Below are 15,758 nucleotides of genomic sequence, written 5' to 3' on the forward strand. Positions count from 1 at the left end.
AAAAGTTCCTATCTTTCTCTTATTATTCTACATTAGGCAAAAAGTAGAAGTGCAGGAAATTTGTATAGGTGATTCAATATGATGCTAAGATGCTAAGAATTATGGCACACGTAGTGAAGGAGTAGTTTATGGCCTGTCTCAAACAACTCCCGCTCCTGAAGAACTTTACCAAGCTGGTACAGCTCACAATTTTAGATTATCTCCAGTTATTACCGTTTCTAGGATTATTTGTTCTAATTGGATTACTTAAAATATACCAAATTTACCGAATAATTTACCTAGTTCTCTCTAAAAAGAAGAAACAACAAAAAGAGAGCTTAATCGAGAATTGATTTGCATACTTTGAAGATTGTATCTCTCAAATGACCCAAATTATTTTTCAATTTACGAAAACTATCTCTCACTCTACCCAACCCATCTCTCCTGCTGTTCCTGCTTCCTCATCAACTCCCATGGCAGCTCAAGCAGAAACCCAAGAGAAAGAAACAATAATAATCAAGATATTTTCTGTTCCCCTTAAGAGAAGTACCAACCTTTAATCCTAAAGAAGAATTAATTACCATAAGACATCAAAAACCATTTACCCCTCAGGATATTGAGGGATTTAAGCTGAGCATCCCTTCTTTTGAGGATGAGCCCATAGCTGTCATCAAAAAGCCAGAAAGCAGTTCCTACTTCATCTCCTCAATGTCCTGGTATTTTTGGTAACAGAATCTTCAGCTCTGGCTCACTGCTTATTGAACCTGTTAGTTTTCTGATCTACTGAGAAACCATGCTGTCTCCCCTCTTAAGCTAGACAGAGGGAAAGATTAAGAAAATATCTTTAACAGATCTTAGAGATCATCTGGTCTCAAATGGTAATTTTATGAATGATAGGTAAGTCTATAAGCATTTAAGTGCTTGGTAACTAAAAAGTGATAAGTAAATGTGTGTGTTATTCTTTCAGTTAGCCTCAAGTAAGCTACTCTTTCAGGAGTCTTTTATGAACACAGTCATAAAGCATTGTAAGAATCAGATGCTTGTGCTTTGCATACTCTTTTCATGTTAGGCCATGAAATGGTGAGTTGGGGGCCAAGATTCTGCAGTAATAGCATAAAGGGTCACTTTCAGGGTCACACAATATTTTTTTTTTCCAGCTAGACGTTGTCTTAAATGATACATCTTCTTCAAGTTTTTCCCCTTAAGACAAAAAAGCCCTGTTGATGTTTTTTTTGTTTGTTTGTTTGTTTGTTTTTTCAAGTCAGGTGCTATAGATTAAAGAAAGGCATTTTTTAGGTTTGTCATAATATTCTTTGGAAGGTATCATACCATTGCACTTTGAGATCTGCCAACATATAAAGGAGATTAGGTTTGGCTACTTCTGACTCCTGTTCTTGTTCCAATTTGCTACCCTGGAAAGGACAAAAACAGTAGTACTTCTAATGCTGCTTCAATTAATGTAACTTATTGCAATTAAGCAATGTAAGTTAATATATGTCTGTTATCAGGTTGCAGAGAAATAAGAAATATGTCTATAGTAATAGTTCTTGATGACTTTCTACAAACAGGAACCACATATTGGAGGAGAAGGAATGATGGGGGCTGGCCTATCACTTGAACAACTGAAACAGCTGCAGCGTTTTGATCCATCCATTATACCATTAAAGTCCACTGACATAACCTCTATTAGAGAAGCCAGGAGAGAAGACATGATTTGGTTAGCAAATAAGGACTGTATAGGGTTTTTTATTGCAAAATTTGTAAAACGTGAAAGCATTTAGGAAAAGAATGATTAGAAGTCAAAATTCCACTTGGTGTTTGCTACATAAAATATTATTGCTGCATTGTTGTTGGATCCAGTCTGATATGATTGCTATAGAAGCAAGAAAATCTTGCCAATGAAGAGTCACAGGTTAAAGAAGTCAAAGAGGTAGAGTGAAATTATGTTTATAAAGGATTCTTTTTTATTTATAATGTCTTTCACAGACTACAAAGAAAGAAGAAACCTTCAAATGTATGAAATTTTCTTCTTTGCTGGTCTGCCTTTGTTTATAAGGAATGTGCTATAGTAAATTGCAAACTATATTTTCTATACCTTTTTTACATTCAAATTTAACTTAAACAAACCAACCAAAAACCCCATTCCTTCTGACCTGGAACCAATATTGGTTCTATGGCAGACGAGTGGTATAGGCTAGGTAGTTGGGGCTAAGTGACTTGTCCAGGGTCACACAGCATAAAGCATCTACCCAGCTGCCCTCTCCCCCTTTTTAAATGTTTACAATCTGTTTTAGAATTAATACTATTATAATAAGCAGAGAAAATATTGTATTTTGATTGACAGAGACATGTGACATAGAATCACATGAGAGCCTGGGTCAAGATTCCAAGGAGGGTGTGGTACCAACTGAAAACAGTCTTCTTGCTGAAAATTTTGATTGTAGCTATAATTTCCACCTATCTACAAGATATCTGGCCCCTGTGAGATACTAGCCTGAGGAGAGAGACTGCTTGCACAGGCTGCTGGCAGCTAGAGTGAAGATAGAGAAAAGGACCATCAATCTCTACTGGGAACAGATTTGGACTTTACCTCTGGGATCTTGGCCTATACCTGGACTCTGTTTATGAGGTCTGTTTGGGGAGAACTTAACTTATTTAGCTTAGGAAGGTAGCCAATAGGAGAGTTATTAGGGGGAATTAGTTTAAGGGATAAGATTTAGAAATTTCCCTTCTCCTTGTTACCCTCATTCCTATCCTATTTCCCCATTAATAAACTCAAAATATTTAGATGTTACCTCTTGTTTCTTCCCCTTAAAGATCCCTTAATAACAGTTCGCAGAGCTGGGTAGGTTATATTTATTAATTATTGTTAATTATTTGCTTAATTTTAAGATTACGTATAATGAATATATTTAGAGGAAAATTCAGTTGAGCCAACATTCTAAAATCTCTCTGAGCTGCCAGGGGCTCAGAGGGAAGGCCTAATGGAATTCTGGGGGCTTGGCTTGCCTAGGGGAGCCATTTTGAATGCACCATGTGCTCCTGGTGGCCATCTTGGGGCAGCCATCTTGGAGTGGCCATTTTGAAAAAAAGTTTTTTATAATTTTGCATAATTTTTAATAGCTTACATATTATATGTTTATTGGATACTGTAATACCACCTATACTGGTATTAATTCTATATTACTGGTTGATGTAAACATGTCCTCAGACATGTTAGGCACAATTTTATTGTTAATGTGGGAGTACATATTGTACATCACTTATGTTATATTTGTTGGTTTCCCAAGCATATGCCACCTGATATTGGAGTTTGATTAGATGAAATCAGTCATGGAAGTCAAGCTAATTGATGTATTTGCTCATGTTCCCCTAAGTATGATCTGCTGTTTTGTCCTGTATAAGCCCCGTGCACCTGTGTTTGTTTTTGGGAAATGACTAAAGGTAATAATCATGTGGTTCACTAAGGATTCTGAGTTAAAGGTCATGGTAATCCATTTGAGATACCAACCTGACAATATGGAACATTATATAAACAACTTACATATAAACCAGAGGTTTGGAAACAATGCTGACAATAACAACAACATCAATTATAACAACAATAATAATGATAAAAATAAATATCAACAATAATAAATCATTAAGCAGACTAGGACAAGAAGAGGCAACAGGAAAGGTCAATCTATGTCCCCTTAGAGATCTACCAATAGTAACAAAGAATGAAATACACAAAGTAAAAACCCATAAGAGATATTCTCCAGAGGACCTCAAATCAATAAAGAGAAGAACTCCAAATTTTAGCAATGAACCTAACAAGGTTATTAAGGAGATGATTTTGCCCTCCTTATGAAGGAAGTACTCACAAAGAGAGAGAGGAATAAGTTCATAAAAGAAACTAGATCAGATCTTCTTTTGCAATCATGGCCAGAAAATTGTAAACTTGACACAGTTGATGATGGGGTATATGAAGAACTTATTGAAGGCAGGGATACCATATTGGAAGTCATGGGGCTATATACAAAATGGCCTAATGCATGGTCCAAGTTGGAGGCCATTAAGCAATATCAGAAGCACCTGCATTTTTCCTCGAGAGGATAACCAAAGCAGCCGAAACTTTCCTGGAAATGGATGCACTTGATGAAGGCACCATTGTCCACATCAAGCATATTTTTGTCAAGAATGCTGTGCCAAAGGTTAGGCATTTCTTTAAATCCAATTACCCAGATTGGGAAGAGCTTGATTTGGAGGAATTGAAGAGAAAAGCCACGTATTTAACCAATGACCCTGAAGAGAAAAATGATGAAAGAGACTCCACTGTAGAGGATTTAAAAAGAAAATTGAGGGAAGCTGAATTAAAGGCGAAGGAAAGAGATTAAGGAGGTAAAAGCAGTAGCTGCTTTGAGATCTGTGTAGCCAAGAAACAACATACGCCTAGTGAAAGAAGTTCTAAAGCATAAGAATGACAAATTTAACTTTAATAAATGAACCATCACTTGGTTATATTAAAAAATACTGTTCTCAAATTTGTTAATGCTATCAATGCACAAGGAATTCATGTTTCTATACATTTTGTTCAGTTTTTTTTTTCCCCCAGCGGTTATTTGGTAAATCGTATCTCTTGTAACTGAAATAAAGTTAATGGTATTTCTGGAACATTTCTAAGTGACTTATGTTCCTTTTTTTACAGTAATAATTAGTCATTTCTAAAGATTTTAACAAGGAAGTAAACTAGGCTTTTCAGAATCCAGTTGTATTCCTTTGTGGATTAATGTAGTTTCTCAGTATGATACAATTACTTCTTTGCCATATGATAGACTATGCCTTGTAGAAGTTGTTATAAATATTGTTAGAGGCCTCATGGCACAGTCTGCCAAACAAATTTTGTGTGATTTATACTGCTTTTAGGAAGTATACTCCTGCCAGAGGTGTTACCAGATGTTAGTAGGTCCATGTGGAATCCGAGTTGAGAATGGATTCCCTATGGGGTGAAGTCCTTCAGATGCTCCTTTGCAGATGGTGTTCTGACCACAGCAGGTCTTGGAACATGGCAGAATGTCCTAAATGAGAGTCATAATTATTCTTAAGAGTTTTGTCCAACTAGTCATATAGGAAAACACAGGTAAGATACTTCTGCAGACTAAATCCAAGTGAATGGATATGTTTTAACACTGAGAACTAAACACTAAAACTAGACAATGAGTTAGGCCTAAAATGGAATAAAATGGAGAACAGGCCAGTTTGTTTCAGGAGTTTGGGAATATTCTTTCAATGACTAGAGTTTCTCTCAAACAAAATCCCCCCTTTCATACCAGTATTCTTCTGATGTTGTGTGGCTGTGAGGTGAGGCTGCTCAGCATCTCCAAAGAATCAAAGTTGATGATCACCTAAATGGTAGTTGAAAGGCCCAATGTGACCTGTACACAAAAAGTTTAAGGTGGAACAATGATTAGGAAAAGGGCACTAGTTTGGGCCATAGATCTGATTTCCTTCTATTTGTTTTCTTTGCAGTACTGGGTGCATGAGTATGAGAGAAAACATTTCTCAAAGCTTATCTCCTTAAAAAAAAATTTTTTTTTTCTAAAACCCTTACCTCCTCCCTTAGAATCATTAGTAGGGAGGAGAAGGTAAGAGCTAGATACTTGAAGTTAAGTGACTCATCCAGGGTCACAAAGCTAGGAAGTATGAGGCCAAATTTGAACCTAGGCCTTGACTCCAGGCCTGATGCTCTTCCACTGTGCTAACTGCCCCTTGTAGCTCCTTTTTAAATCATTAAATAAAACAAATGACTAGTAGTCCTTTTAGAACTTATTTCCATGTCTAAGCCATAGCATGCTTCTCCCATATGTAGAACTGAGAGGATTAATTCATATATTTAAACAACTGAGTGTACAATCCCTGTTCTTATTTTAAAATTTCCATGGTTAGTTTCCACATCTTTGGCAGCGCCTCAAGTACTTTATGTTGGAGGAAAAGCTAGTGTCTCAATAGCAAATTTGCTCCTTTTTTTTTTGGGGGGGGGGGTAGTGATTGTTAATGACAAATACATGAATAGTTTTGGCAAGAGATGAGGAAAATATCTACAGGTTGAGACAGAAAACTCAAAGAACATTATTAAAAGAAACTTCCTGGGATGGGAAAAAAAAAAGTTTGTAGGGGGTTCTACTCCTTTACTAGAGCCAAAGAACAAATTAAAGTAAAAGTTTAAAAAAAAATACTCAGTAACCTTAAACGAGACAAAGTGAATGATAAATAGCTCATAGGAGAAGAAAACAAATATCTTGAGAAATGGGAAAATAGTTCAGTAAACAATTTGTAGGCTGATAGTAGAAATACAATTTGTATTTGTCCATAAATTCATTAGAACTTTATATAAATAAAAGTTGATAGTGTGGATATTCTGTAAAATCAAGGGAGCACATTGGGATTAGCAATGAATATTTTTCTATTTTTTTCTCCCATTTCCCAAACCACATTTTAATTTAAATGCTATTGAAATAAAATAGAAAATAATGGCTTAGCGGGGGGAAAAATCTGCCTTTGATGCAGCATAACTTAATTCTACCTTTTTTTTTGTTTGTTTTAACATCTTTTATTTCAAGTACTTCAAATGGGATTATTATCACTTCCAATTTTCACACCAACTCCATTCTACCTGATCCTTGCAACAATGCAGTGGGAATAAAAGTGATAATTCTTAAGAAAACTTTTGTTGTCAGATGAGGGGAGACAGGACTGGTGGCAATTTCAATTTATCAAGATTATTTGTTCTTTAAAAAAATTTTTTTATAATAAAGTTCAAAATAATTTTCTTCCCATCGTGATCATGAATTTTATCACACAGGCAGAATTAAAAAAAAAAAAAGGAAAGAAATAGGGTCACTGGGAGAGTAAACTCCCTTCTGTCACAAATGTCAGCAACTTTGAACAAATCACTTACCTTGATTAGACTTTGATTTCTTTGTGAAATCTGCCTCAGGGACAACCTCACGGCTGGGGCTCATGTCACAGAGAGAAGGAAGGGAATTTTGCATTTCTTTCACTCCAAAGGCTTTGGGTTCTTCCAAAAGAAGAAACTATTCAAGTTGACAGTATGGTAACATAAACTGTAGACACAACACATTTCCTACTAAAATAATTAGCTCTGAAACCAATTAATACTGCTACTACCAATAAACAGTGCAGAAGCCAGCTCTTTATTTGTTTCATATGGATAATTTTAAACCAAGATTGTTGAAAAACACATCTGGGTAGCTGCTGACAAGTGAATGTCTCTCAACAGGAATGCATAGCAAACCATGTTAAAAGGGTGACACCCCAAAGTACAGTGTATCTAAAACTAGTCCCTATGTTTAGCAGCACCTTTTTGCAACAGTAAATGAAATTAGCAGTGGGGAAGAAGAATAGAAAGGAGGAATGGAAATGAAGAGGACAAGAGCACAGTACACTATTTCCAGCATTTCTCAAGAGGGACTACCCAAACGATGATGCTTCAATGGAGTATGCTAATGACAAAGGCCCTTGTGTGAAAAGACTACATCTTTATATATTCCACAAACCAATAAAATCCCATTGTACCAGAGATGATGCTCTTTGTTTATAAGCTTGTCATTTTGTTTACATTAATGCCCACTGGACAATTTTTCATGTCTAACAGCTCAAAGATTCGTAATCCTGCAAAAATAATCCCTAAGGAGGGCTTGAAATAGAACTAAAATTTTATCTAAAGGTGTGAGAAATGTAAAAAAAAAATTGACAAGGTAAATAAAATGGAATCCAATAGAGCTATAAGTGGGAACTGGTGGAGGCAGTCAGTGGAATAGAAGTCACATTTAAAGAATATAAATGATTTGGAGACAGCAAACCAGCCAAAATGATATGTTGGAAGAGTAAGGATGAGTATGATACAGCTATCTATTTTAGCTAAAACTTTTTTTTTTTAAGCAAGGTTATTGGAATGAAGTTATCACTGATGCAACAAGATTTCAGCATGTCCATTATAGCCACTGTTGGTACGGTACAATAAATAAATCGGTTTTAACAGTGCAAGATATCTAATTACTGAGCATCATTTACCTACATTATATACAAATAGATCTCATCCTGAAGGGGGGGGGAGGAAAGACTGAGGAAAGGGGTTGATAAAGCACTCAACTTGCTTTGGTACGTTCATTTCAAGGTGGGATTTTCCCCCCCATGGTGGGGAAGTGGGGATATGGGAGAGAGAAAGGAGCCCAATTCATGATAAATTTTAATTTAAAGGGTTGAAACTATTAGCTAAAGACTAGAATAAACAAGGACATATTAAAAAATGGAATCAGTATTTTGGGTTTGATTTTTTTTGATAAATGTACATTATTTGAAGTCAGACATTTATATCCATTATTTTTTCCAGAATAAACTTCAAGTGCTAAAAACTCAGACACCTAATATTACCCATCCAATGACGTCTGGATAACATGTGCACTTAATAGACATCTAGATTATTTATCTTAAAACTATTAGCAACATTTTCAATCATTTACAGCAGAATAACTGAAAGGAGATAGTATCTTCTAGCATTCCTCTTCAAAGCAGATGTCTAGTGAAGAAAAATATCCCCACGTTTCACTAGTGGTTCAGGTCAGCTGATTTGGACCTGGTTAATTCTAAATAGCAGAGACTTTGGTTACAAGAATCACTTTCTAGTTTCCTGACGAACATCAAGATTGATTTGGAAAGATATGGGGAGGGGAGGTAGAGGGGTAGGAGCAACAGATGACAAGAACTGATGGGAGTAATTGGCAAGTGTAGAAATGAGGTGGGAGAAACTACAAAAATTTATTTTCCCACAAAATAATTCCACAAGCTGTGTAAACTTTTCTTCCTAAAACAAGTACTATAAAACACAAAGATTGTACCATTTCCAGTGAAACACTCACAGTAACAAGTGCCTGTGTTTTTACTCTCTGGGAGTCTCACAAAAAGAGCCAGCAGATTATGCTTTCCCATTTACCTTTGGCAGCAAACTTCCTCAAATTCCCTGACTGCACATTGGATTATTAAACTAACATAGAGCACAACAAAATAGAAATCCAATTGGGCAGAATTTTAAGTATCAGCCTCTATTTTTTCTTCAACAGACTCTTTTTTTTGCATTCAAATTCATTATGTCGCCCTCTCACACTGTAACACACGCAAGCACGCACACACACTCACGCACACCCTCCATGCAAAGATTTCTGGCTCATATGCTCCAGTGCTGTGACTCTAACAGACACTACCTACTAAGAATGTGTTTGTTACAATCAGTGTGAATCCCATGGATTAGAATAATTTCTAGAGTTCACCATACCTTCTGATCAAAAGGAGAAGCTTTTAAGGATGGCATGGCAGTCTTGAATGAAACCTTCCTTTATCTCAAGCAATCACACCTATTTACATTATGTACAGGAGACTTTCTACCGGAGAGGGAAAAGTATCAAGACTAAATGATGTTGCAAATTTCCTGAATTGAGGGTATTTCCAGTCCCTGTAATTCAAAAGCAAATCTGCTGACTTGGCATTAGGACTCTTAAAATAGTGTGATCAAACTGATATAAGAAGAAGGTGTTTACAGAAATAACATTTACAAACTGTATATACAGTACACAGTACCAGTACATAGAAAATAGATTCTCACTTTATGATCCCCTTTGTGTAAGGCAAGACTGAATCTGTCCCCCAAATTTAGTCAACCAGAGGTACAAGCAACAGATAGTGGTCCTTAGAGGAAGATGCCAGTTGGGAGAAAATACAATTTTGTTTGTTGTCTAGGCTGACTGACTTTAGCTTGCTGGATACACAGGAGATTAATATGCATCGCCTCTAGCTTGCTTAAAACACTAACGCCACCGGGTGATGGGCAATAGATATTGTTCAAGGGGCAGCTACCAAAAAACAGCTTTGTAAAAGTCAAGTACGACAGCAGAAGCCTGCCACTGTACCAGCTGCATCAATAGAGCACTTCCAAAAATCCTAATAAAAAAGTATGTGAATAGATTCTATCTCGTGCTGCTGCTCTGCAAGCAGCAGCCATACAAACTGTCCAAGATGGGCAGATACCACTGAATTTGTCATGGAGGATCAAAATATTTTGTGAGGTTGTGTTTTTGTGTGTGTGTTTTTCCCCTGTGGCTGTCATACAAGACTTCCAAGAAACAAACAAAATGTCCCAAAGGCTCAAGTTACTGTCGGATGTAAACATCCCTGTTCCAGTCCCCAGCCTCATTCCGTTTTTTGGATATCACTTCTCCATCCTTGTCACAGTATCGATCTTTTGATTTATGTCGGCTGCGCTGCTTGTGGCATTCGTTGTGGTCCTGCTCTCGGTCAGCTTCCCTAGAGCGGTGCCGAGATTCCCTGTGTCTGTGGTCGCTGCTCCCGTGCAGGTCTTCCCTGTGGTTGTGATCCCGGTGAGGGGCGTAATGGTCGCCGCCGTGCTCATGGGAGTAATCTTCCTTTGACTCAACATAGGCTGAGTCTCGACTGTCTTGAGTTTCCGAGTCAAACGTCTCTTGCCTGGAGAGACCTCGGCTCGGGCCACTCCGGTGGTTGTGGTGCTGCGCAGAGGAGGATGAACGGTGTTGGGATTTCCGGACGGGCTCAAGACAGGGCTCCTCTTCAGCTTGGGAGGCAGAGCGGGTGGGAGCGGAATAGTCATTCCTCTGGTCTTGAGAACCCTGGGAAGGGTCAAGAAGAGTAAGTACAAGTTTGGGTTTGAAGCAGAAAGGAGCCATGAAAGTCACCTCATCCTACAGATGAAGAAACAGGCTCATTTGTTAAGGAAGAAAGAGGAGGAGAAAGAGGAGGAGGAGAAGAAGGAGGAGGAAGAAAAAGAAGAGACTCCCACCTGTGAATTGGAGGCTGGAGTGGAGCTGATAGGAAGAGATGCCGTGGCTAGAGTACGACTCAGGAGAGGGTTGGGTGGATTGCTGCTAGGAGGATGTGTGGCTTTCCAGTAAGCCTCCATGTAGTCAGCAAGGTGTTCACAGGCATCTTCAAGCTGGTTTTCATCTAGGATCACATCAAACAATTCCTGTAGAGGGAAAATTTTGAAGATTCCATTTCAGCCAGACCAGCTTGATGGTACGAAGGCAAATAGAAAAATTAAAAAATCAAACCAAACCAAAAACCGATGAGCCCTGGAAGTTGTGATAAATTCTGGCTTCCTCTCATTCCATCTTCTTTCCATCCTATCTTCCCCCTATTCTTTCTGAATTCTCCTCCCAATATTTCAAGACCTTCACTGTTAGGTTGCCTTCTATCTACTTTTATAGGTGTCTTGGATGTCCCTGCTTATTTACAAGTCATTTCCTCTTTAGAATTTGAGTTCCCCAAGGGCAGGTAGTACCTTAGCTTCTGTTTGTATCTTCAGTGCTTACCACAGTGCCTGGCACTTAATAAATACTCAATAAATGGGTTGCTGATGCTTGATCTTTCCTACCGCATTGTGTAATGGTCTTCTATCATCAGTACTTCTAAGGTGATATTGGAGTAAATAATCCCTGCTGGGGAATCTATAATCTCTAATTTTGGACCCCTGATCAGGTCTTGTCTCCTTTACAAGAGAAGTGATAACTCACTGGTGGACACTGGGCCAGTTTATCAGCTGCCACCATCTGGACATTGAGGTGTTTTGCTTGAGATTTTCCTCGAGATTTTATTAGCCTCTGCAAAACCTACAAAAAACACAATGACAAGATGATACAAAACAGATTCCAAAGAGCAAAATCTAGAGTTCAAAATTTCCATAATCTTCTTGGGGCAAGATGGAGTTAGAAGAGAGGTGCTTCAGAAATAATGCATTTTGCCTACATTGGATGGAACCACCAACTTCACAGTGTTGAAGTTCTTACTGTAAAATGTCTGCATATTTGCAGAAATCTCAGTTACAGACTTTACAACACATGCCTGATACCAGATTCACTCCTGAGTTCCATTATTTTTTCAGACTTGAAAGCAATCATCATATTTGGCCCATATTGATCTCCCGAACTCTTGCTTGAGATGACAGCTATTTACCTCTAGCCATTTTCTTGGAAGAAAAGGCACATAGTTCATCGATGATTATTAACGTTTAATGGAAGCCGTGTGTTTATCATCTTGGCCTCAGTTTTCCACTTGTTGCATTACGTGATAAGAACATTTGATATGTTCTGGGGAAAAGCAAATTAAAGGATAAACAACAGCGAACCCCATTTACCTTAGGAGAAGAAATCTTTACGTAGACTATAATTGGAGCCAGAGAGGTTTTACTGAGCTGGGCTGGATGATTGATGGTGTCTGCATCCAGGACTACCAACTGCAAAGTCCTTGCCAGTTCAAATATCCTTTCAATCTCACTCTGAACTTCAGCTGTAAGTGTAAGCAGGAGTCAGTTATTGGAGATGCAGCCTATTAGGGCAAATCAGGTTAAAATAAAGTGATTGATATGCCGATCCTGCCACAGAAGAATACATCAAGGCAGACAGTGAAACGCTGGAATTATAGTGGATAAAAGGTTCCTTTGAAAGAAGTTCTTTCCCCAGAGCATGCGCAGAATTGAGAGAATGTTCTTTCAAGTCAAAGAACTGATTTCAAGAGGAAAAGAAAGTTCCAAGGGACACTGGATTTCCATGAGAAACATTTCTTGGCACTCTCTCTGTATTCACTTATATTTGCGCTAAAAAGCTCTCACTCTAATGATATAATTTCATAGAAACATAGAAAAGTAATGTTAGAGAGAGACCATTTTTTTTTCTTGATCACTTCTCCTTGGCCGTAGCCACCATGGCCAAGCAGGATTTAGAACTTGTTTCTCCCATCCATGCATTTTCTTACCTCCTTTGGTTATGTAACGCCAATTGGTATGACATCTAGAAGGTGGTGAAGATTGTGATGACAGTGTAAGTTCTCATGATCCAAAAGAAATGTGACTAGGCTGATGAGAACAGTTTCTGCTCCTACCACACCTACGGCTCATAATTCCCATGACCAGAGGTGTGAACCCCAAACCTCCACATTTCAAACTCATGAGCCCCTAGCGAAGACAACACTCAAACCCCCGACTTTCCCAGTTCCCAGAAATGAACAAAGTTGGACTAGAAGGGAAAAAAGGGAAATTTGCCCAGCTCCCTTTCCTTCTCTAAATCGATTAAAGCCTAGACCACAGCAAACAGACCTTTAGGCTCACAGCTAGAGAGACCTCTCTATTTTTTCTCGTTTTTAAAAAATATTTTTCTTTTAAAAAATTTCAGATAAATTTGTACTATCTTTTTTGTTGTTGGTTTTTTTTTATATTGCCTACATTTTGCAATATATATCCCTTCCAGAGATCCATTCTTCATAATAAAAAAGTATGAGGGGAAAAACCAGTTCAGCAAGACTAACCAACAATATGGCAAAAGTGTAACCTCATAAGTAGACACATTATTTTTAAATCAGCTGCTCTTGCCTAGCCCTGTGGTTGAAGCTTCTTTGGGGGAATATTAACTAGCATCCATTCCAGAATAATATCAGAAAAGGTCAGTTAGTTACTACCTGAGGAGAGGGAGATGAGGATAACTACTAAATGGGGCTATTTGCCTAATCTACTTAGAAAATAAGGATGAAAGCTGTTTGAGAACTACCACTAAAGCAACATTGTGATTATTCTCATTTTTTTCTTTTTATAAACTGTTACCTTCCCATCTTGGAATCTATACAATGTATTGGTTCTAAGGCAGAAGACAAGGATTAGACAATGGGGGTTAAGTGACTTGCCCAAGGCCACATAGATAGGAAGTATCTGAGGCTGGATTTGAACCTAGGACCTCTGGCTCTCAATCCATTGAGTTACCCAGCTGCCCCCTGTGATTATTCTTATAAAGACCATTCAAAGGCATGATGATTTTACTCATTAATTCTTGGTTAAGGTTTGGTGTTTGTGGTTCATTTTTAAAAGCTCATACTCTGATCTTTCTCTTAAAATGTATTTGTTTTCCATGGGGCAATTTAACTTAAATTTAATCTTTAATTCAAAACTGGGTATTTCTTTTTTTAATACCTAGCAAGCAAATGACCTGGGTGGACATTGTGAAGTTTGCCATGATTCATTATAAGCTCTAGCAGATCCTACCCAGTTGGAAAAACTTTAAGAAGAGTTCTTAGGAATGGCATTATGTTCTTTGTTCAAGGTGCCAGACTGCTATTTGGGTACTTCACATTCCTGTATGATGGGTCTGTTTCTGCTGTAAAATAAGGGGTGGAACTAGATGGTTACTGAAGTCTCTTCTAGCTTTAAATCTAAAATCCACTAACCAGATATTATTTTGAGAGGTTCATCACTAGAACGTTGGCCAAAAAGAGGTGATTAAAGAAGATAACTCAACATCTACTAAGGCAGGGGTTCTTAACTTTGTCATAGATCTCTTTTGTAGCATGGTAAGATCTATGAACTCCTTTCTTCAGTAGAATATTTTTAAATGCACAAAATCTATAGTTTAAAAGAAAATCAATAGCTATCAAAATATATGTATACACACATACATATATATATATATACACACACGTATATAAAAATAACCAGGGGTCTGTGAAGTTTATATATATATGCATAGAACTTGTTTTTATTTATATATATACATATATATATTCATATATCTATGTGTTTATATGTATGTGTGTGTGTGTGTGTGTGTGTGTGTATAAACAAGTTCACAGAGCCCACTTGGAACCCCTGTACTGCTAAATGAGGTCCCCAGGGTTTTACAATCTGCATTAGCAGAGCAAGCACTCATGTTGATGCAATCATGTTTGGAAAATCTTTTAAAGAAGTTATGGAAGTACTTTAAAGTTCATTTTAGATCTACCTCTTTGCTTTGGGGCTTACAACAATATTTATCTGACCTAAATTAAGAGCCATATAATATATTTAATCAATTGTGTATGTCAGTATCTAGTATAAAAATAACAAGAGCACACATGCACACACACACATCCTCAAAGCATTATTTTTCAGGGAAAACATGAGCTTATTTTGGGGTGACTCCATAAGAGTTCTAAGCCATCGAAGTTAGTGTCTTGAAACCTATGTCTTCTCACTTCTGCCAATTAGAAACTTTTTCCAAGACTCATCTCAAGAGATACCTGCAGGAGATCTTTTTTTTTAATTAATTAATTTAGTCAATTTAGAACATTATTCCTTGGTTACAAGAATTATATTCTTTCCCTTCCTCCCCTCCACCCACCCTTCCTGCAATTTCATTGGGTATTACATGTGTCCTTGATCAGAACCTATTTCCATGTTTTTGGTATTTGCAGGAAGATGTTCATTTAGGGTCTATACCCCCAATCATATCCCCCTCAACCCATGTAATCAAGCAAATGTTTTTCTTCTGTGTTTTTACTCCCACAGTTTTTCCTCTGAATGTGGATAGTGTTTTTTCTCTTAGATCCCTTCGGGTTGGTCAGGATCACTGCATTGCCACTAATGAAGTCAATTACATTCAATTGTACCACAGTGTATCAGTCTCTGTGTACAATGTTTTCCTGGTTCTGCTCCTCTCACTCTGTGTCAACTCCTGGAGGTCTTTCCAATCTCTATGGAATTCCTCCACTTTATTATTCCTTTTATCACAATAGTATTCCATCACCAAAATATGCCATAATTTGTTCAGCCATTCCCCAATTGAAGGGCAGCCCCTCATTTTCCAATTTTTTGCCAACACAAAGAACAACATGCAAGAGTTCTTAACTAGTCCTATCAGCTGCTAGTGCTTCCATTTTAGGGTGCTTTCTGT

General features: G+C 37.6%; 2 protein-coding genes across 16 annotated transcripts in view; one reads left to right on the top strand and one right to left on the bottom strand.

Moving 5' to 3' along the window:
- The window catches only part of NSUN6 (NOP2/Sun RNA methyltransferase 6), a 38,597-nt gene extending 33,962 nt beyond the window's left edge, over positions 1–4,635 (top strand). For all 5 annotated transcript variants that reach the window (XM_001377200.4, XM_007504903.3, XM_056800143.1 and 2 more), the window contains one exon: positions 1,548–4,635. In XM_001377200.4, the coding sequence (XP_001377237.2) occupies positions 1,548–1,760 (213 nt within the window). In that variant the 3' untranslated portion in view covers positions 1,761–4,635. The remainder of the gene's footprint in view (positions 1–1,547) is intronic.
- Positions 4,636–7,154: 2,519 nt separating this feature from the next.
- The window catches only part of CACNB2 (calcium voltage-gated channel auxiliary subunit beta 2), a 413,180-nt gene continuing 404,576 nt past the window's right edge, over positions 7,155–15,758 (bottom strand). For all 11 annotated transcript variants that reach the window (XM_003342091.4, XM_001368128.4, XM_001368089.4 and 8 more), the window contains 4 exons: positions 12,203–12,354; positions 11,583–11,678; positions 10,850–11,035; positions 7,155–10,679 (listed from right to left, as the gene is read on the bottom strand). In XM_003342091.4, the coding sequence (XP_003342139.1) occupies positions 10,185–10,679; positions 10,850–11,035; positions 11,583–11,678; positions 12,203–12,354 (929 nt within the window). In that variant the 3' untranslated portion in view covers positions 7,155–10,184. The remainder of the gene's footprint in view (positions 10,680–10,849; positions 11,036–11,582; positions 11,679–12,202; positions 12,355–15,758) is intronic.

This window comes from Monodelphis domestica, chromosome 5 (assembly GCF_027887165.1).
Source record: "Monodelphis domestica isolate mMonDom1 chromosome 5, mMonDom1.pri, whole genome shotgun sequence".
Taxonomy (NCBI): domain Eukaryota; kingdom Metazoa; phylum Chordata; class Mammalia; order Didelphimorphia; family Didelphidae; genus Monodelphis; species Monodelphis domestica.